Source organism: Dama dama, chromosome 25, assembly GCF_033118175.1.
Source record: "Dama dama isolate Ldn47 chromosome 25, ASM3311817v1, whole genome shotgun sequence".
Classification (NCBI taxonomy): Eukaryota; Metazoa; Chordata; class Mammalia; order Artiodactyla; family Cervidae; genus Dama; species Dama dama.
In genome coordinates, this window is record NC_083705.1 from 62,122,344 (window position 1) to 62,145,585 (window position 23,242).

The 23,242-nt window shown below is 46.3% G+C and overlaps 1 protein-coding gene across 4 annotated transcripts in view; it reads left to right on the forward strand.

The window, feature by feature from the left end:
• MYO10 (myosin X) overlaps positions 1-23,242 on the forward strand; it is a 256,726-nt gene that overhangs the window by 112,230 nt on the left and 121,254 nt on the right. For 3 of the 4 annotated variants that reach the window (XM_061129313.1, XM_061129312.1, XM_061129311.1), the window contains one exon: positions 17,864-18,051. The exons of the other annotated variant lie outside the window; for it this stretch is intronic. In XM_061129313.1, the coding sequence (XP_060985296.1) occupies positions 17,864-18,051 (188 nt within the window). The remainder of the gene's footprint in view (positions 1-17,863; positions 18,052-23,242) is intronic. 4 annotated transcript variants of the gene reach the window in all.

Here is a 23,242-nt window from a genome sequence, read left to right on the forward strand (position 1 = left end):
AGTGTTCTGTTCCTTAGAGAAGTCACGCAGAGTGGTTTGACTTCCTTGGTTAAGGCTGGGAAGAAATGTGGCTTTGCAAACAAGCAGACCTGAGCTCAAGCTTTTTTTTTCTTCTCATTTTCTTGTTTTTTTTCCCCTTTTATGGATTTTCACTTTTTTTTTTTTCTTCTGGCTCTGAGGCCTATCTACGGAGATGTTTCTTTTTATATATGTAATTTTTAAAGGTTACATTCCATTTACAATTATCGAAAAATATTAGCAATATTCTCCATGTTATGCAGTACATCCTTGCATCTGTCTTGTACTTCCCTCTCCTCCACCCCTAGGTTGCCCCCCTTCCCTCGTCCCTGGTAATCACTTGTTTCTTCTATCTGTGAGTCTGCTTCTTTTAGGTTACATTCAGGAGTTCATTGTATTTTTTAGATTTCACATATAAGTGATATCACACAACATTTGTCTGCCTTACTTCACTTAGCATAATGCTCTCCAAGTCCTTTCATGTTCTGCAGATGGCAAAATTTCGTTCTTTTTATGGCTGAGTAATATTCCATTTTGTATATATGTGTGTGTGTGTGTGCATGCGTAAATATCACATCCTCTTTATCCATGCATCTCTTGGTGGACACAGTCTCCTTCCATATCTTAATTGTAAGTAATGCTGCTGTGAACTTTGGGGTGCATGCATCTTTTCGAATTAGTGTTTTCATTTTTTTTCCCAGAGATATACCCAGGAGTGGAATTGCTGGGTCATGTGGTAGCTGTTTTTAGTTTTCTGAGAAACCTCCATACTGTTTTCCATAGTGGCTGCACCGATGTACATTCCCACCAGCATGTAGGAAAGTTCCATCTAGGGGACATTTGGGTTCAAGGGAACCCATCTCATTTGTGGGATTGCTCTTTTGATTGGAGACACATCCTTGTATAAAAAACAGTCATGCACATTTCTCCTCAACTTTTATGAACTCTGTGCCTGTATTATAAAAGTAATACCCGAAAATCACTCCTGTAGTCATTCCTTTCTGACATTAAAGTATAAATTACGTCATCTCTCCAGAATGATTTGCAGACTTTCTCCTTTCCACCTGCCTTTGTTAGCAGGTCTTTACTGGGCAACTGCTGATAGGTGTTTATTTTTCTTGTCAAGTTCAAATTCATGCAGTTTTTTTAAAAACCCAAATTTTAATATTGTAAAAACCCTTCATCTTTCAGTAGTTTTTGTTCTTTAGGAGTTAACACTCAGTTTTGGTGGTATGCCTGTGATTATGATGAATAATAATATCAGCCTTTCCAATTGCTAGGCTTCCCTGATGGCTCAGTTGGTAAAAAATCCACCTGCAATACAGGAGACCCCGGTTTGATTGCTAGGTCCAGAAGATCCGCCGGAGAAGGGATAGGCTACCCACTCCAGTATTCTTGGGCTTCCCATGTGGTTCAGCTGGTAAAGAATCCACCCGCAATGCAGAAGACCTGGGTTTGATCCTTGGGTTGGGAAGATCCTCGAGAGAAGAGAAAGGCTACCTACTCCAGTATTCCGGCCTGGAGAATTCTAGACTATAGTCCATGGGGTCGCAGAGTTGGACATGACTGACTGACTTTCACTTTCACTTTCCAATAGCTAGCAGGTGCTAACTGAAACTCAAGATCCTCTCAGTATTGTGGTTGCTCTAGTTTATCCAACCTTAGACCAGGAGAGGAGAATTGGGAAATAGGGAAGAATTAGATATTTGTGGGCTTAATGCAAAATTTTCCTCAGCTTCAAGAAAAGAAGGTGTTTATTTGCCTTCTTTTAATAATAATGGGAAAGTGGCATTTTTGCCAGATTGACCTAGTGCTTGGCAAATGTCTTCAGACAGCCTTGTATAGAGAAGTTGAGTCGCCTTCTAGTCCTCTGACTAGCCTTGCTTACACTCAGCCCTTAGAGACAGCATTTTCCATATGTTCTTCAGAAAAGGTAATGTTCATACATGTTTCTGTAAAAGTGGCCGTGTATCCCAATTTGTGCATGTGCTTGTTGAACAAACGTGGGCTTTCTCCTGTTCCCATCTCAAAACAGCTTCCTTCCTACCTACACAGGTGTCCGGGAAGCATGGGCCTTGGCTGTGCTTTCAGCATTAAGTCTTTGACACTACTGCATGACTTTGTTTACACGGCCGTTTCCTTGCTCAGTTGGTCAAGGACTGACTTTGTCTCTCTTGAGCCGAGGACAGTGTCAGGCACCTGGCGGTTGTGCCATATGTTTGTAAAAGAGATGCCGTTCATGTTAGAAGTGACATAGTTGGTGATAAAAGTGAAGCTGGGCTTAAAATTTCTTTTTTGGTACCTATCTCTTATAAATGAATATTTCAGAATTCATATCCTTCTGTCTTTAGATGTGAGTTTTTGTTACACATTTGACAGTCAAGAAAAAGTCAGTTAGGGGGAGAACTACTGAAGAAGGTTAAAGGACAGAGCCTTTTAAAGCTCCCCTCCACCGTGATGGTGATGTGAACCTGAGAGCTAAATAGCCCAATAAACCATATGAATAGGATCTTGATTTTTTTTTTTTTTTTTCCCCTGGAATGAAGATCTTTTCTCTCCCCTTTGAGGGAAAAACACAGGATTTTTGTACATCCAATTTACAGCTCAGGTCACTTAATTTTACCCTATATGCCTTCCTTTTAGAACCTAGATAATTATATTGTTATATATAAAGCAGCCATCTTGGATATATATTCATTACTGAAGCTGTTTTCAGTGGATGCTGGTACCTGTCAGACACTGCTCCAAGGAGACAAAACCACCACCTGTTAGAAAAGCACAGCTTTCCACCTTTATCCTAGCCCTGAGTGATGCTTGTCCAAATTTTAAAAGGGGGATAAATGGCTTGACTTGTAACAGAGGTGCTGTGTTAGTTTTCTTTTGCTGGCATAACAAATTACCATAGCTATGAATTTTTTTGCAGTTTTGTAGGTTAGTCTGAAGGGGTCTTACCAGACTAAAATCCAGGTGTGGGCATGCTAGGCTTCTTTCTGGAGCCTCTAGGGAAGAATCTGTTTCTTGCTCTTTCCCAGTGTTGGCACAGTTCAGTTCCTTGCGGTTGTAGGACCAAAGTCCTCATTTTCTTGCTGGCTGGCTGCTGACTCCCGGCTGGTAGAGGCCTCCTTCCTTCACGTTCAAAGACAGCAACCCTGGACCTAGTCCTTCTCATGCTTCAAATCTCTTCCTCCTTTCATCTGATCTCTGACCAGAGCCAAGAGAGGTTCTCAGGTTTTAAAATTCATGCAATTAGATAAGGCTTACCTGGGTTAATTCCCAGTCTCAGAGCTTACAACCTTAATCATATCTTGAGTGTCTTATGTGCAACATCACTTAAGTCACAGGTCCTGGGAATTGGGTGAACATCTTGGTGGGGCTCAGTCCTGTCTGACTCTTTGTGACCCCATGGACTATACAGTCCATGGAATTCTCCAGGCCAGAATACTGGAGTGGGTAGCCTTTTCCTTCTCCAGGGCATCTTCCCAAGGGCTTCCCAGATGGCGCTAGTGGTAAAGAACATGCCTGCCAGTGCAGGAGATGTAAGAGATGTGGGTTTGATCCCTGGGTTGGGAAGATCCCCTGGAGGAGGAAATGGCAACCCATTCCAGTGTTCTTGCCTGGATAATCCCATGGACAGAGGATCCTGGTGGGCTACAGTCCGTGGGGTCGAGAAGAGTCAGACATGACTGAGTGATTAACACTGCTCCTTGGTGGGGCAGGAAGAGGTGCATTACTCTGCCCGCCATAGGTGCCCTCCTTTGAGCCCTGTCGCTGAGAAGGAGCCTGTGTGTGTCTCCCCCACCACTCTGGATCTTACATCATTTGTTGGCTTTCTGTTTTGGGCAACACAGGTTGCTGGTAAGCGGACCCATCTCCAGGTAGAGGGGTCTGTTGTTTGTGCTAAGAGGGACCATTAACTTCTCTTCTCCTTGAGGGCTACTCTTACTGACTGAGAACATTATAAGACTGCAATAAAATATTTCTTCTAGCTTTTAGCATCCTTCATTCAGATGTGGGTGGGCTTTCCAGGTGGCTTAGTGATAAAGAATTCCTTCTGCCAATTCAGGAGAGGCAAGAGACATGGGTTTGATCCCACTGGATTGTGAAGATCCCTTGGAGAAGGAAATGGCAACTCACTCCAGTATTCTTACCTGGAGAATCTTATGGACAGAGAAGCCTGGCAAGTTTGGGGTCCTTGACAGTCCATGAGGTCACAAGAGAGTTGGACATGACTTAGTGATTAAATAACAATTCAGACGTGGGTAGAGAGCTATGAAGGCGTAGAGCACTCAGTAGACAAATCAAAGTTGAGTCCACTTTTCTCTACTCACCTCCCTTTGGGCTCTATATGAACCATTTAAGTTTTTTGTGTCAGTTTAAAAATTTTTAAAGGTCAGGTGTCATCTGATAGTATCATTATTTCTTCGGGGATCTGAACATTCTAAGCTTTCAGGCGTTTGTGTGGTTTTTATCCCAGGTAGCCTGCCATTGCAGGAGACGTAAGAGACTCGGGTTTGATCCCTGGGTTGGGAAAATCCCCGAAGGGGAGGGCATGGCAACCCACTCCAGTAATTTTGCCTGGAGAATCCCTCGGACAGAGGAGTCTGGCTGGCTATGGTCCATAAGATCACAAAGTCAGACAAACAACTGAAGCGACTTAGCATACACTAACATGAATGGTTTTCTAACCCTTTAAGACTGTTCCGTGAAGATCTAGACTTCATTTTACAATTTTTATATTCATCTTTTTGCCAAATTTCTGTTGATTTTTCACTTTTACTTATCAATATTAAAAAATAATCTTTAGCCTCAACAAATAAAAGGTCACATGTCATAACCCTCATACCTGATGGGGCTGTTTCACAATAAAATGGCCAGTGAAAGCTTTAAGAACCTTGCTAACCTTTGTATCAGTAGCTCTCCTCCCATCTTACTCATCTTGTAACATGGGTCGTTATTTGTAAAGTTTCCACCTGGAACTTGGGGCTGCTCCTTCCGGCCACAGAGACTGTGCAGACCTCGGAGGCTGTAGGTCTGTGTGACTCCAGCCTTGCCACTGGTTCGGTTTGGCTCTGACCCCCAGGTTAGAGGGCTTTCCAGGTGGCTCAGTGGTAAAGAATCTGCCTGCTGTTGCAGGAGATGCGGGTTTGATCCCTGGGTGGGGACGGTCCCCTGGAGAAGGAAATGGCAACCCACTCTAGTATCTTGGCTGGAGAATCCCAGGGACAGAAGAGTCAGACACAATTTAGCAAGTAAACAAAAACAACAGTAATAATAACCTGGTTTAGAGCATCTCTGTTCTTCCCACAGTTGCCTGGCCCGAACCCCCGCCTCCTGCCCAATACAGGATCCCTTCCTAGAGCTTCAGGCTCTCTCACCTAATGCTCCACTTTATCAGCTTCCCCGTCCTCTGGCGACTTCCCAGATGAGGATTCTGCTTATCACGGCAGCTCCCGATCTGTGACCCTGCCCCAGACTTTCACCCCCAACCTCTTGTCTCTGGGTTTCCCAGCACCTTGGAGAGGGTCCCCTGAGTCCCACCCTGGGAAGAAGTGTCTTTTCCCACCACTGATGAGGCCTGATGCGGACAAGGCCCCACACTTGTAAGTCCCTAAAGACTCGGAGAGGAGGGGCGTATGTTGTACAGAGCGATAAGAGGTGGGGGGAGGGAACAAATGGGTGGATGAGAAGGAGAGCTGGCTTCCTTGGAAAAGGGGCGGCAGCAATGATACTACAAAGGAGGGCTGAGAGTTGATTAGAAGAAAAGGCTAGAGAGATGCCTTTTTTGAAGGTGGAGAGATGAGAGTGTTTTTGGTGTGATGGCTTTGCTAAACTGAGAGAAGGTTCCTTTGTTTATGGAATCTGATGTTTGGGGAACATCCAATAGTTAGTGGGATGCGTAGGCTGGGGTCAGGACACCTTTAAAAGCAGTTGTTCTGGACCAGATGCGTAGGTCTTAGGGGACTTGTGGCAATACCTGGAGGCATTTCCAGTTGCCATAGCGAGGGCAGAGGATGCTGCTGATATCTGTTAATAGTTGGTAGAGGCCAGGGATCTACTAAACATCCCCAGGTGTAGAGGACAGCCCCCCTACAAAGAGTTATCTGGCCTAAGATGTCAGTCATGCTGAGATACCCTGCCTTACTTAAAGCTAGGCAGCAGTGTTTGGGCTTAGTGATAAAGAGACTATATTGTCCTTGCTAAAGGCTTTTGAAGAGGCTGCTGCTGCTGCTGCTAAGTCGCTTCAGTTGTGTCCGACTCCGTGCAACCCCATAGATGGCAGCCCACCAGGCTCCCGCATCCCTGGGATTCTCCAGGCAAGAACACTGGAGTGGGTTGCCATTTCCTTCTCCAATGCATGAAAGTGAAAAGTGAAGTTGCTCAGTCGTGTCCGACTCGTAGCGACCCCATGGACTGCAGCCTACCAGGCTTCTCCGTCCATGGGATTTTCCAGGCAAGAGTATTGGAGTGGGTTGCCATTGCCTTATCCATTTGAAGAGGCAGTTTCCTTGAAAAAAGTTCAGAAGGGTTGATAGGGAAGTGATGTGATACAGTCTACAGAGGGTAGGTTGGGTGGGAGTGTGTTGCAGTAGCTCAAAGTGGGTAGAAATGAGGGTTGTGGACCACAACCTGATATGAAGAACTGACTTACTGGAAAAGACCCTGATGCTGGGAAAGATTGAAGACAGAGAAGAGAAGAGGACGACAGAGGATGGATGGCATCACCAATTCAATGGACATGATTTTGAGAAAACCCCAGGAGATAGTGACAGATAGGGAAGTCTGTTGTGCTGCAATCCATGGGGTCACAGAGTTGGACACGATTGAGCGACTGAACATCTGCAACAAAGCTGGGAGTGAGCAAGAGAAAATTACATGTGATACCCATGGGGGAGGGGGTAAGGGAGGCGCAGGGCTAGCTGTAATGATGCCCTGATGTCCCCAACAACTGTTCTGACAGCTCCTTCAGGAGAGGAGAGTGGGAGAGACGAGCTGGGTTTTGGATGCTTATTGCATCATATTCTCTGGAGCCTAGATCATTTCACATTCTGTACCCAGCATCTAAGCACCCCCTGGACCAAGACAGATGAGGTCTCTGTTTGCATTGACCGTCAGCTCTGTGTCCAGAGTGAAGGGATGGCCCAGCCAGCTCTGTGGTGTGGCAGTTTTGTCTTCTGCCCCACAGAAGAGAAACACGTTGTCTCCGTCACGGGGTTTGTGGTGCTCTGGGTCAGCTGCCTGTGGGAACCTCATGTCTAAGGAGCAGGCTGGCAACCACATCAGGGGTCGGCTGCAATTATGGGCTTGAGGATGGCTCCAGAGGAAGCCCCGCTCTGTTCCACCCACCTCCTGGGTTCGTTTGTTGGTCTTGCCGAGCAAACAGGACAGAGCTGAGAGTCAGATGAGTCCGTTTTAAGACGTGGAGCTGTGTCTAAAGATAAACGGTTGTGAAAGCACAGAAGATGCTTCACAGCTCATGTATTTTTAGGTGTTTCAAAAATAAAACCCTCCTCTGGTAAGGTGGCCGTGCAGACCGAATGTGTAAATGAGTTTGTTGTTCCCGAATTAACTTCCAAACCCGTATGAGGTGCTGGCAGGCGGCTGCCTGTTGAAGCCATGTGAATTACAAGTGAGTTCACCTGGGCGACCCGCAGTGTTCAGGTCAGGCCAGCCAAGCTGCAGCGTTCAGTGTTGCGGGCGTGTGGATCTCAGCCTGCGATTCATTTCCTGGATTCATTCAGTCTTCCCAGAGGAGACTTTTGGGGGTTATTTCCCATCCCCTTCCAAAGCCAGTGTTAAGTAACAGCGCGCCTCTCAGGGATGGCCTGAAGACTGGATGGCCAGCAGGCTTGGCATTTGTCTCATACCAGAAACAGCTGAATACGGTGTGGTTTGTCAGGGTTTTTTGTTTTTTTTTTTTTCACATGAAATCAAGACTGGTGTTGCCAGAAGATGATTGTAACCATCTGTCTGACTCTTTGTATTTTTAAACTTGACCAAACATTTATGCTCTTGAGTTGCCGTTTCTGCATCGGCACATGGTGGTGGCAATTAGAAAGTTTGTTTTTGTTCATTTTTTCCCCCTTTCCGGCCTCTTTTGGGTCAGATTCCTTTCAACAAGGGAGGAATATGAGTCAGAAACACACTCAAATTAAGTGGAAATGTCACTTCTAAATGTAAGAGCTTGACTTTAGTAATATATCTTGAGTTACTGGTTATGATCCAGTTTTCAATGAAATTGAATGCTTTAACAGTTTGAATTGTTCAATCGGATGAGGATGGCAAATTTTGTTGGGGAAGAAGGTGGGTGTGGAACCTGAGAACTCAGTTAAAGGGGGAACTTATTGGTGCATTGGTAGTGAATCCAGGTGCTTCCAATGTCTCTACACTGACTCAGCCCTGCCTATGTGCCAGGCTGTGTTTGCAACTCCAAGGATGCAAAATTCCTCTTCATGATGGTAACTGTTTCTTGAAATATTGAATAAACGAAAGACAGCGCCCCTCCAGGACCTCCTCGCTTGTTGATGAAGACAGACACATCATACCTTTGACAGCGGCTTGGGGCGACAGTGACTGTGATTAAAGTGCTGGGAACACAAAGAATGAGCATCGCGAGAAGAGGTGAGGGGGTCAGGAAAGGATCCCAACTGGGGCACTAGTGCCGAGTTTTGAAACATTCCTAGGGGAATTCAGCCAAGAAGGAGGGCAGCTGTTTCCTGGCAGAAGATCAACAGAGACTTGGAATAGCGTGATTTGTCCACCTGCAGGACAGGCAAGAACCTGCAGTGAAGGGTTTGTGCAGCCGACTGGCGAGGTGGTCAAGAGCAGGCGAGGAAGGGCGCTGTGTGAGTGAGTGACCTGGAATTCATTTGTGAAGCCTGGCAGGGGACAGCGTCAAAGGTGAGTTCTGGGAGCGCTCACTCTGACCGTGGGTGATGGATGAGTCCAGCAGGTGTATCTGGTCTAGGAGGAGAGGTGACCAGCAAACCAGATGGGAAATGTTGGGGTTCCAAACAAGTCCTCGGGGAGCTGGAGTATGATATTTACAAAGAGGTAGAATCTCGGTGTTTGATTGGGTTTGGCTGTATTGCTATAGGATGGCTCCTGGATTTTTGGTTTGTCCATTTGGGTAGACCGTGGTGCCATTTGGGAAGATGTGGCAGTGAGTGGAGAAGCAGGTGTTTGGGGGAGGCCAAGTTGAGGGCAGCCAAGTGGAGATGCCCAGCAGACTCTTGAGTACCCGGATCCGCAACTTAAAACCAGAGCTGCAGTCCAGAAAGAGATTTGGAGAAGTGAGTCCTGGCCATGGTTTAAGCTGCGATGACTGAGAGAGAAGGAATGAGGAGCAAGGTGTGCTGTGCTTGGGTGCTCAGTCGTGTCCGACTTTTTGCCAGCCCATGCACTGTAGCCCGCCAGGCTCCTCTGTCCATGGGGATTCTCCAGGCAAGGGTTCTGGAGTGGGTTGCCGTGCCCTCCTCCGGGGCCTCTTCCCAGGAATTGAACCGGGGTCTCCTGCATTGCTGGCGGGTTCTTTTACCAGCTGAGCTACCAGGGAAGCCCCCCAGAGAATGGTGGGTGGAGAGTAAATCTGGTTAGTGGTCCCCACTTCTTGACAGTACCTTCCCTGTAGGGGCGAGATGGCAGTGACTTGAACCAGTTTCCCTGGTGCATTTGAGGTTACTTGATCTACATCCAGCTTTTTAGGACCACGTGCTGAAACACCGTTATAGTTTTATTTTCATGAATGAAAACAATAATACGCACCTGTGATTTATGTAACACTTTCACATGGTAATTGGGTGGAATAACAGAGGGTGTGTTGTTATTACTGATCGGAATCTGGGGCCTGGAGGGGTTAAGCCGTGAACCAGGGAAGGTAGGTCCAGGATGAGAACTTGGGGTCTTCTGACCTGACCACACCTTCCTGTCTCCATCACTTCTTCCTGTGTTGTAAAAATGACTTTCCAACAGTAACACGGATGCTCCATATGTACCAGCAGAATGTATCTGAGGCCACTGGGTCACTTTTAGTGTTCTTTTATACTCTTGTTTTTTTTTTTTTGGTGGGGGACAGGATACTAGGTATTACAACCTTTGTTGTTGTTGTTGGATCACTAAGTTGTGTCTGACTCTTTGTGACCCCATGGACTGCAGCACGCAGGCTTCCCTGGTTTTCACTATCGCCTGGAGTTTGCTCAGACTCATGTCCATAGAGTGGATGATGCTACCCAACCATCTCATCCTTTGTCACCCCCTTCTGCTTTTGCCCTCAATCTTCCCCAGAGTCAGGGTCTTTTCCAGCGAGTCGGCTCTTTGCATCAGGTGGCCAAGGGATCGGACCTTCACCTTCAGCATCAGTCCTTCCAATGAATCTTCAGGGTTGCTTTCCTTTAGGATTGATGGGTTTGATCTTCTTGCAGTCCAAGGGACTCTCGAGAGTTTTCTCCAGCACCACAGTTGAAAGCATCATTTCTTCAGTGCTCAGCCTTCTTTATAGTCCAACTCTCAGATCCTTACATGACTACTGGAGAAACCAGCTTTGACTAGACGGACCTCTGTCATGATGTCTCTGCTGTGCTGTACTTAGGCCTTTTGAAACCTTGAATTGCTAGGCTATGTCTTAAAGCAATGAAGGGAGTTTCTCTCAACGTTTTATAGCAATAGGCACTGCAGCTGTTCCCGATTATTAAAATGGGCAAGGAAATGTATTTTTTCGGTGAGTTATGTGGAACTCTTCTGACTAGAAAAAAAAATTTATGTGCTCCAAAATAGAATATACTTTCTATTTCGGAAAAGCCGTTAAAATGACCAGGCAATTTAGTCTCATGAAATTCGGAATCCAGTGTGAGGAAACCAGCCCCTGGCCCCGCCTGGTGTTTGAGAGCTGCAAGTACCCTGAGTCCCAAAGTGCACTGCGTTCATGACCATTTTTGGAGCAATGACAGCAGTTGCCTTTTTATAGAGTGAGCATGGAAACACAGGCTCTTCACTGAGGCATTCAGCTTTCACTGTGGTAGATTTTTACATTCATAGGTGTCAATCCGTTTAATTCTTCCAGCCACTAATGTTGTTATCCTTGCTTTACCACTGAGGAAACCGAAGCACCAAGAATTTAACTTAAACCAGCGGAACCGGCATTCAAATTCAGACTGTAGCATTTAATGACTATAACTCATTAATAAATGCAAAAATATGAATAAGCATTGCTATGGTATTATTGGGCTTCCCAGGTGGCTCAGTGGTAAAGAATCCAACTGTCAATGCAGGAGATGCAGTTTCAATCCCTGGTCCAGGAAGATCCCCTGGAGAAGGAAACGACAACCCACTCCAGTATTCTTGCCTGGGAAATCCCATGGACAGAGGAGCCTGGCGGGCTACAGTCCGTGGGGTCGCAAAGAGTCAGACACGAGTTAGCAACCAAAGAGCAAGAGTGGTCCGTGGCACAAGCATGGAACACGTGTTTTCTCACCACTCTTGTGACTTCTTACCACATTGCATCTTTTGCATCCCTTGATACTTAACTTAAAACTAGGCTGTTCTCCTGCCCCTTCTACTCCTCAGTCTCTATGTTTACTTCCATGTCGAACTTTCCTTGTGATTCAACAAATCTCTTATCCATGCAGCCTTTGTTTTAGTGACAGAATAATCCGCGCAAGGTGGTATGTTCGAGGTAGTGTGAGAAAAAATAAAGGTGCCCCTGGCTGTAATTATTTTTGCTGATGGACCTCAACCCCTTCATCTAATGTGAAGAAACTGTTAGGAGCTATGACTTTGATGGCCATGTTGATTTACACCTTCCTTTGTGGGGGGGAGTCCAAAAGTATCATTTGGCACCAGTATGGGCACAAACAATGAAAACGGGAAAGTCACCGAAACTGCCCCCACTTCTATAACTGTTAGGAGAAAAATTCGTTAGACTGCACGTCACCTCCACAAGTCACCTTTCTGGAGGTGCTCAGGCTCTTTTCTCGAATATTCTGTGGGTTGAACCTGAAGATTGCGGGAGCTGTGAAAGTTTTATGCAGGGGAGGGTCCGTCTTCAGGTGTTCATTTGTCAAGGGTATAGCTGGGATTGAACACACAAGACTGAGTGGGAAATGAATGAGGAAGGAGACTCTCGGGGATAATTGAGCAAGTGTAGTCAGAGGGGTGTGGATGGAGAAAAAGGGGGTTAATTCTAGAGTTAATTGAAAGTGGGGTGTGGCCAGCATGGACGGTGAGGCTGGAGAGTCTGGGACGATTCCCGTCCTGTATGCATGTGGGTGAGTGGGGAAGGAGGGAGTCACCACAGACCTGTGGGAAAGCACCCCCCGATGAGGATCCAGCGTCCTGCCCCCGCTCACTGGCTCTGTTCCTTCCTCTGTCAGCGGAGGCAGCACCGGCCGCTGGGCTGCCCATCGGTCAAGGTTATGTCGACGTGTGTCTGCGTGGGTCACTTGGTTTCTGTACCCCACGGTTCTGAAACGTCAGTCAAGTTGTTTTGCAAACACGTAGACCTAATTGTCATTTGAAATCTGGTGTCAGGCCTGTTGAGAAATGACTCCGGTCATTAGTGAGGAGGTGAAACTGTAAAACGTGTGCTTTCATGTTATAAAAGCCTAGTCGACCTCTGGAACTAAGTGGAGGTGCTTACAGTAAGAGGCGTTTTGATCGCTGCATGAGGCACGGTTTCCCATAATCTTAAAAAATAGCAGTGAAGAACTGGGTTCTTTCTCCATGCCAGCCAAACACACATTTTACATATGCTTTCCTTTTTTTGGGAGGCAGGGAGAGAGTCAGATGATTGAATTTGGGCTCAAATTCAGTCTGGTTTTCTCTTGTCCCCTGTTGGCACAGGGGAGCCCTTTGGCTGAATTTACGGGCAGCCACAAAGGCTATAAGATGGAGTATTCAAGAGTGGGACAGTCTTTAGATGTGTTGGAATGATTTTTGAGCCAGAGACACTAGCTGGGCGTGAGCTCATGGGCCAGCTCTAACTATGTGTTGGGGACCAGGCTCAACTGGGGAAGGGATGGTGATGTTAGTGGGTCGTGGGCATAACCACGATGGCATGATACTTGCCCTCCTAGGGGCTGCCTTAGTGCTGACCATCTGCTGATCAGAGAGCCCCGCTTCCCGCCCCTGGGACCTCTGGGGATTGGGTGGGAGACACGGGTGTGTCGTCTGTAACTGCCACGCCACGGACCTCATTGTCTCTCTGAAAGACCTTAAAACTACTTCATTGGGCCAAGTGCAATGTGAATTACTCAAAAACAAAACTAGGCCTAAGACGTTTTGGATGTTCTGGCTTTACCTTTACTAACAAACTTAATGTCCTGTGGGTCTCCTGCCCCCATGCAGAATCCACGTCATCTGTGTCAGGATAAGTGACTTCTTTTTTTGTTTGTTTGTTTTTAATTTTACTTATTTGTTTAGGCCGTGTTGGGTCTCAGTCGTGGCGCAGAGGATCTTTCGATGTGCTACATGGACTCTGGTTGTGGCATGTGGACTCAGTTGCTCTGCAGCAGGTGGAATCTTAGTTCCCTGACCAGAGATTGAACCCCCGACCCCTGCATTGGAAGGCAGATTCTTTTTCTTAAGTGATGCTAGGGGGCTCCTTCCCCAGCTGGGAAGGGGGAGCACACCTATGAGGTTTTGGCCAAAGTCATCACTTTCAAAGGAAAGCTTGTATTAAAAGGTTATGATGTTTTTCATGTATAAATCAATACTTAAAAATCTCATCTCAGAATTGCATAACCACCTTGCCAATATGCTATCAATGGGAGGCAGTCAGGCAGTGCATGCTTAGTTATATCTAACTCTTTGTGAACCCGTGGACCATAGCCCACCAGGCTCCTCTGTCCGTGGGATTCTCCAGGCAAGAATACTGGAGTAGGTTGCCTTTTCCTTCTCCAGGGGATCTTCCTGACCGAGGGATTGAACCTGCATCTTCTGGATATGAACAGGAGTGCAAAAATTTTCACAATTTGGGCATATTATTCTCTTTTCAGATATGTTAATGATGGGTTACTATTCTAATATTCATGTAATAGTCAAACTAATGCCCTGACTGTGGCTTTTCTCTTTTACTTGTAGCTGAGACAGGGAACTGGCAGCACGCCTACCTATCTGTATAAAGAGGGTCTTCACTGATTGTCTTGAGTTCTGCCAAAGTGGGGAGGGGGAAACATGTTTCACAGAAAAATGAAGTCTTGGTATTTCACCAATAAAAATAATAATAATGCAGACAGCTACCAAAAGGGTAGAAACAAGTGTGACATTTTAGACCTACAAGAGGAAGGGGCCAGACTCCCAGAGCCTCAAGCATCACCTACTTGCCTGCCTCCCTCATCTCTGCAGTTGTAGTAAAAGAAGCCGCCAGCACCTGTGGTCCAGGCCTTGATGGAAGGTATCTGGCATCCCCCAGGGGACCATGTGATTCTCTGCTCTCCTGTAGAAGTAGGACACTTTCCTTCCCCAGAGGAAAAGGCTGCCTGCACTCTTCTTTCTGGCCACATCCTTTCCCTGATGCTCTGATGGGGAAAAGGGGGCCCTCTAGAGAGTGTAGGTGTCTGAAGACCTGAAAATTCACTCCTGAAAGTTCTGCATCTTTTAATTGTTTTTCAATGGAAGCGAAATTTACATAACAGAAAACCAACCACTTGAAGGTAAATTCAGTGGCATTTAGTACATCCAGTGTTGTACGACCAGCACCAAAATGTTACCATCGCCCAACTGGAAACCCTGTACCTGCAAGGCAGTCAGCTGTCAGTCCTTCCTGCCTCCACCCTCCCCTCTGCCCATGGTAACTACCACCGTGTTTGTACCTGGCTTCTGTCACCTCGTGTCATGTTTTCAAGGTCCATCTACACGGAAGCCTGTATCAGTACTTCCTTCCTTAGCACGGCTGAATAATATTCTGCAGTATGGTTGTACTGCATCTTGTTTACCCATCTATCTGATGGTGGACATTAAGTTGTTTCTACCTTTAGGCTCTTGTGTTTGATGCTGCTGTATCTTTGTTGGAGTACCTGTTTTTAATTCTATGGGGGGTACATACCTAGGAACAGAATTGTTGGGTCATACGGTAATAACTCTTTGACCTTTTCAACCTTGTTTTGGTTTAAAATGTTTCCAAAGCATGCTCTCGACTGTCTTACATTTGAAAGCAGTTACACAGGACACAGGATATTTTGCTTCATGTTCCTGGAAGTCACTGTAAATATAGATGATTGCAAATTGCTATAATATGGTACAGATGCACTCAGGATGTTTGAGCTTTTTGTCCAGTGTTTCTTGCTTTTCTTGTCTGCTGTGTTACCACCCCTTGCTGGCGAATGCGAAGAGAAGGCTCTGGATTTAGGTGGCCTGCATTCGCATCTCACCTCTGCCCCTTACTGACTGTGTGACTAAAAGCAAAATTTTATCACTCTACCTTAATTTGCTCATCTGAGAAATAGGTGCAATAATACTCTGAACCTCCTAGGGATATTGTGAGTGTTGAAAGGCTCAGGCCCTCTATATTAGTCTGTTCCAACTGCCATGACAAAAGACCATGGACTGACTGGCTGAAGCAACAAGACAGTTATTTTCTCACAGTTCTAGAAGCCCAGAATTTGAGGTCAAGGTATCAGCAGGGTTGGTTTCTCCTGAGGGCTCCTGCCTTGGCTTGCAAATGGCCGCCTTCTTGCTGGGTCCTCACGTGGACTATCTGTGTGCACACATTGCCTGTGTTTCTTTGTGTATCTAGATTCTCTCTTCTTACAAGGACAAGTTTGGGCTTCCTAGGTGGCCCTAGTGGTAAAGAGCCCGACTACCAATGCAGGCTGCAGATGGTGACTGCAGTGATTTTGGAGCCCCCAAAATAAAACCTCTCACTGTTTCCATTGTTTCACTATAATAGATGAGACTTTATTTTTTTGGACTCCAAAATCACTGCAGATAGTGACTGCAGACCTGAAATTAAAAGACGCTTGCTCCTTGGAAGAAAAGCTATGACCAACCTAGACAGCATATTAAAAAGCAGAGACATTACGTTCCAACAAAGGTCCATCTAGTCAAAGCTCTGGTTTTCCCAGTAGTCATGTCTGGATGTGACAGTTGGACTGGTAAGAAAGCTGAGCACCAAAGAATTGATGCTTTTGAACTGTGGTGTTGGCGAAGACTCTTGAGAGTCCCTTGGACTGCAAGGAGATCCAACCAGTCCATCCTAAAGGAAATAGTCCCGAGTATTCATTGGAAGGACTGATGCTGAAGCTCCAACACTTTGGCCACCTGATGCAAAGAACTGACTCATTTGAAAAGATCCTGATGCTGGAAAAGATTGAAGGCAGGAGGACAAGGGGATGACAGAGGATGAGATGGTTAGATGGTATCACTGACTCAAGGGACATGAATTTGAGCAAGCTCCTAGAGTTGGTAATGGACAGGGAAGCCTGGCGTGCTGCAGTCCATGGGGTCGCAAAGAGTCAGACACGACTGAGTAACTGAACTGAACCAATGCAGGAGATGAAGGAAACATGAGTTCGATCCCTGAGTGGGCAAGATAACTGGAGGAGAGCATGACAACCCACTCCAGTATTCTTGCCTGGAGAATCCCTATGGACAGAGGAGCCTGGTGGGCTACAGTCCATGGGGTTGCACAGAGTCAGACATGATTAAAGTGACTTAGCACACACGAGGATACGTTTAGGGCCCGCCTGAACAGCCTCATTTTAATTTAATCATCTTTAAAAGGTCCTGTCTACAGCTAGAGTTGCATTCAGGGGTGCTGGGGGTCAGGGCTTCAGTGCATGAATTGGAGGAGGCGATGCAGCCCATAGCACGCTGTCAAGTCCAGGGCTCAGTAAACACACAGTGGAAGCAGGCAGGTGAATGGTGATGGCTGCAGGACCTTAGCACCCACCCTCCTTATCTGCTGTTCCACTTGTGTCTGAGCCTGGGAACCAGCAACCCAGCTTCATTAGCCTTTCTTAGAGAAGGACGGATGAGTTAGTCTGTATCCACGTGGAGGAGGCATGAAGCATGATGCTTTGATAACTCTGTAGCCTCTGTTTTGCTCTTCTGAAGATTTTGCTTAATTTCTGGCCTGGATTTGGTTCCAGAAAAGGGAAGATTGCCAGTCAGCTATTTTTCCAGGTAAGTTACATGGCATTTCATGAGGTGTTTGAGATTACTGGAAGAATACCAAGTGTTTTCACAATGTTCTTGTTACTTCTTAAGTCAAAGATATATAGCATAAAAGTTACTGTTTTGACTCTTTTTAAGCATGCAGTACAGTGCACTAAATACCATTGCCGTGTTGTGCAACCATAACCACTATCTACCTCCAGAACTTTCTGACCATCCTGAACAGAAGCCCACTAAGCAGTCACCCTCCCTGCCACCTCCCCCACCCCGCCTTCTCTTATTGCTTTAATCCCGCCTTTCCTAACAGCCTCCTGATGGCCCTGGGGTCAGGAGGTCCCCGGAGAATTAGGGATTTGGGCTTTGCTGTGTCCCCATTGTCTTTCTCTTGTTTACTTGCAGCCCTCTTTGAAGTGGGTTCATTCCTTTGCACAAGATTTGTCCCCAGATACAGGAAAAGTGTGTGAGTGGGGGTCAGGAGTCCCCAGATACAGGAAAAGTGTGTGAGTGGGGGCCAGGAGTCCCTGGTCCCTTTAACGTGCACTCTGGATTTTGTTTAGGCTCAGACAGTGGCCCCAGTGGGAGGTGGCATCTCTTCCCCTCTCAGTGTGGAGCTGCGTGGAGCTGCTTCTGTCTCCACCCCAGCGCGGGTGGGGGTGAGATCCCGTGCCCAGATGCCCCCTTCTCCTCCCCGAGTGCCACCTGTGACCCGAGTCCCTGTCTCCCCGCCCCGTCCCCGCAGACCTACATCGGCTCCATCATCGCCTCCGTGAACCCCTACAAGACCATCACGGGCCTGTACTCAAGGGACGCCGTGGATCGCTACAGCAGGTGCCACCTGGGCGAGCTGCCCCCCCATGTCTTCGCCATCGCCAACGAGTGCTACCGCTGCCTATGGAAGCGCCGCGACAACCAGTGCGTGCTCATCAGGTAACCAGCCGGCCCCAAACCCAGAGCCCGCCCGCGAGCACATCGACCCGGGTTCCCGGGCGGAGTTTTCCGTGCTGAGTAGCCCGACCACTACAGCTTCGGAAAGAAACTCGGGACTCGATAAAAAAGCAGGATGTGCCGTGTTTGTTTGCTGGCTCTTGTCCTCAGAGTGATTTCTCCATTTCGTCTCTTTGCTTCATTTACCTTAGTTATTCTTTGGTTTGTTCCAATGATCAACTGTCGACTTACGGAAGCATTGCGTAGTTCTTCCAAGTTTAAAATGTTTTCTGTATTCTAGAGTGCTTGTTAGCATGCTTGCCTACTTGAGGAAGGTTTTGGTTTTTGCCAGTAACAGATTACCCAAGAATCTCCCAAATTTAAGGATTTTTAAGGAATTTAATAATTGGATGTTCCTGAAGTTGAGCCTTGAATTAGCCACAGAAGAGGGACTTACTCTGTTATATGTTGAGTGAATGATAGAAAGGCATAATGATTTCCATTAATTTTGGGGAGAGGTGAGGAAAAAGGGTCTTGCCATCTATTTCAGCCAAGTTTTACTCATTTATTAAAATAAGCTACCAGATGCCTCACTCACAAAACAATTATTACTAGGAGCTACCTAAAAAAAATCATAGAGTGTATTGCTTTGAAGATATGTAATTTTTACTGAATAATTCAAATTGCCCTTATCACCTAATTTCTAGTGATATCCTGTTGGCTCATATTATTTATAATTGGGATCATGTTCTTGAGAAGGAAATGGATGCCCACTCCAGTATTCTTGCCTGGAGAATCCCATGGACAGAGGAGCCTGGCGGGCTACAGTCCATAGTACTGCAAAGAGTGGGACACAACCGAGCGACTGAAAACACACACACACACACACACACACACACACACACACACACGGCGGGCTACAGTCCATAGTACTGCAAAGAGTGGGACACAACCGAGCGACTGAAAACACACACACACACACGGCGGGCTACAGTCCATAGTACTGCAAAGAGTGGGACACAACCGAGTGACTGAAAACACACACACACACACACACACACACACACACGGCGGGCTACAGTCCATAGTACTGCAAAGAGTGGGACACAACCGAGCGACTGAAAACACACACACACACACACACACACACACACACACACACACACACGGCGGGCTACAGTCCATAGTACTGCAAAGAGTGGGACACAACCGAGCGACTGAAAACACACACACACACACACACACACACACACACACACGGCGGGCTACAGTCCATAGTACTGCAAAGAGTGGGACACAACCGAGCGACTGAAAACACACACACACACACACACACACACACACACGGCGGGCTACAGTCCATAGTACTGCAAAGAGTGGGACACAACCGAGCGACTGAAAACACACACACACACACACACACACACACACACACGGCGGGCTACAGTCCATAGTACTGCAAAGAGTGGGACACAACCGAGCGACTGAAAACACACACACACACACACACACACACACACACGGCGGGCTACAGTCCATAGTACTGCAAAGAGTGGGACACAACTGAGCGACTGAAAACACACACACACACACACACACACACACGGCGGGCTACAGTCCATAGTACTGCAAAGAGTGGGACACAACTGAGCGACTGAAAACACACACACACACACACACACACACACACACACACGGCGGGCTACAGTCCATAGTACTGCAAAGAGTGGGACACAACCGAGCGACTGAAAACACACACACACACACACACACACGTCTTAGTGGTGATCAGAACACTCCTGGATGAGATCAAGAGCAGACGTGCTGAGTGCCCTGGAATATCCAGGCACTTCGTCCAGGCACTCGTGCATGGAGCTCGGCTCTTGCTAAGACCCAACTGAATTATTAAAGCTGCTGATGGGACTGGAAAGCCATCAAAAACAGAGGTCAAGATCTTCTTTCCCAACTTGTGGCAAAATAATTGTTATTATTTCAAGGGGAGAAGAAAAGGTGTTTGGAATTAGAGAGGACATCATATCAGGATCCCACTCCCTGATTTTTGATCCAGTGGAAGTGAGGCTCAGGAGAGAGGTGGAGAGCCATGTGTCAGCTTCAAATTGCAGACAGACCGACCCCCTGGTCAGGGTTCAGGCAGGTCACTGGTGGCCACGATCGCTGTCAAAACCAGTCCCCAGATGGTGGGGAGCTGACCAGCCCTTCCCTCCACCCAGTTCACCTGTCCAGGAAACCACCGCTGCTCTTTTGGGGAGGGAGTCAGGAGCAGATGTACCAGAGGTGAGTCCTCCTGGAAACTCTAGGGGAGAGAAAGGAGGCCATTTGGGAGGTCCTCACACTGTCCCCCGCCCCCCGGTTCCAACTTCCCAGGTGGCTCAGTGGTGAAGAATCCGCCTGCCAATGCAGGAGACGCAGGAGACGTGGATTCAATCCCTGGGTCGGGAAGATCCCCTGGAGGAGGACATGGCAACCCACTCCAGTATTCTTGCCTGGAGAATCCCATGGACGGAGGAGCCTGATAGGCTACGGTCCATGGGGACCCAAGGAGTCAGACACAGCTGAGCACGCACACGCACATTGTCCCACATGGTATCTGACGGAAGATGGGTAAGAGATAATGACCAACATTTCCAAAGGCTTTGAACACTGTGCCAAAAACTTTCCATGCATCAGCTCATTGAAACCTTCCAGCAGCCCTTTGACGCAGGTACTGCCTTCAGGGATTGTGTTGTTCTTCTTGGCAGTTGTTTACCCGTTACTCTTGTTCATGGATCCTTCATTTGCAATAAATCAGAATTATGTGAATGTGGAGGATAGAACAATGCATTTCTCCTTCATCTTTTCTCTCCCTGCTTCCTCCATCAGTTACTTTCTTTAAGGAAAGGGAAACACCTGGGAAGATATATTCTCTTTTCTTACCTTAACGATGTTCACTCACCAGGTTGTGGAAACGACTTGGATAGAGGGACTGTCCGTTAATCCAGTTAAGTAAATGTGAATCCTTGTAACTTGCAGTTGATAAAAATGAAGCTAACACTTGGTTTGAAAATAGAGCTTTTAAGAGTCACCTTCCCAATGAATTGACTTGCCTTCTGATTGAAGCACTATTTGTGGGCTCTTTGAGATGGTTTCACAAAAGTTGAAAGTGAAGTTTAGAAGTTAGAATTTAAGATCACTGTTTCAGCATACAGAATATTTAGCATACAGATTAGCAGAATATAATTTGATAAGATTAACAGAGAGTTTAAGAAGATCAAGCTGTTTTCCACACTTAGGTGCCTAAATATTTGCCATCGATAATTGGCTGTGTTTATTACTTTCAGTGGAAAAAGTGAGGGCATGACTCATATATCACTTGCTAGACAGAGCAGTTAGGGAAGAAAGTGAAAAATCAAATGAGATCATTGTGCATATATATGTGTGTGTAATAAAACAGGAAGGGGTTAGCATGTTCCTGCCAAAGACTGTGGTATTTAAAAATAAAGTTGGGGGTAGCCGGGAGGGAGAGGGGACCCCAAACAGAAAGCTCTCATTGTGTAATTCTGATGTGAAGAGTATTTAAATTAAATCAGGAAATGGCGTTTTTAAGAACAGGTTTCTCATTAAAATGTGTTTTGGTTTTTAATAGACCACTCCAGCAGTTTTTTTTTTTGTTTTGTTTTGTCCCCCCCCCCCCCCCCCCCCCCCCCCCCCCGCCCCTCAGTGGTACTTGGGGCTTGTGGGAATTAAGAGAAAATTGAGTATAAAAAAAAACCTGGAGGGCACAGTAGCCCATTTAGATTTCCTCGGGCATGATCTGCCCCCTGGTGGCTACAACATGTTACTACTTCAAAAATCAGGCTAATTACCTAGGAAACTAAGAAAATAAGCCTATTTGGATTTAGGCAGGGACCTCGTAGATCAATTTTTTCTCTCACTTTACGGGCCTCTGTTCCTCCCAGTCTCCAGGATTCTAGTCCAAGCCTTTATTATTTGTCTCACTTTCAAAAGTTTACCTCTCTTAAGCTCTAGTTTTGTTTTACTTGCTTATGTACATTTAAGCCAATGCTTATGCTATTATAATTTCTAAAATATGTATTTAAAACTTCCATGAGCTTTTTAATCTAACAGGGTCAGCATTTGATCTTGGTTGGTCTGGTATATTTCTTGTTAACTTCAGTCTGGGGCAAGCAGAATTTAGTCTATTTTGTTTAGTCTTTTATGGTCTTTTCTGGATATGTGACCTTTTAATGTCAAGTCCTGTGGTTAATTCATCTGCGACTCAGTGCCTAGGACAGTGCCTGATAGAGGGTTCAGCATCCAATGTCCATCAATCAAAGGATGGATGGGCGGAGCAGCTATTGGCTTAGGACCTCTGTTTGCTTTTCGAAAAATTTTGTTTTTCCAAAATAGTAGTGATTTCTTCTTAACAGTGTCTTTTCTGCTTCCCTGGCAGCTCAGTGGTTAAGAATCCGCCTATAATGCAGGAGATGTGGGTTTGATCCCTGAGTCAGAAATATCCCCCGGGGAAGGAAATGGCAACCCACTCCAGTGTTCCTGCCTGGAAAATCCCAGGGACAGGGGAGCCTGACCTGCCACAGACCATGGGATTGCAAAAGAGCCAGACACAACTTAGCGACTACACAACAACGTGTCTTTTATATTCTGGAATAATACTTGGCTTCTCAGTCTTTTTTTTTTATTCTAGTGGTATATTTAGAAATGACCAAACTGGAATAGTGAACAAAGCTTGCATCCTGGATTAAAAAGTCACTAATCAGAATAAGGCATGGGGCATGCCTCGAGCTCATATCATATGGAAGGTTACCTTGTTAGACTTTTAGGATTAAAAAATAAATAAATAAATACCAACCACTGCCTTTTACGAACTTCTGCTCTGATGGGAAGAAACTGTTGTAAACATGTAATTTCAGTACAGTCTGCCAGTGCTATTGGAGAAATGTGTACATGGTTGCTCAGAGAAGATGACAGAAGATGCTCAAGAAGGAACTGAGAAAATATATCACAGAGGAAGGGACGTGTGGTTATGAGCCCAACAGTCTGTGGGAACACGGCGGGCACAGGGTGGGGACAGGCCCAGAAGCATTTGAAAGAACAAGTGAAAGTCACTTAGTCGTGTCTGACTGTTTGCGAACCGGTGGACTATACAGTCCATGGAATTGTCCAGGCCAGAATACTG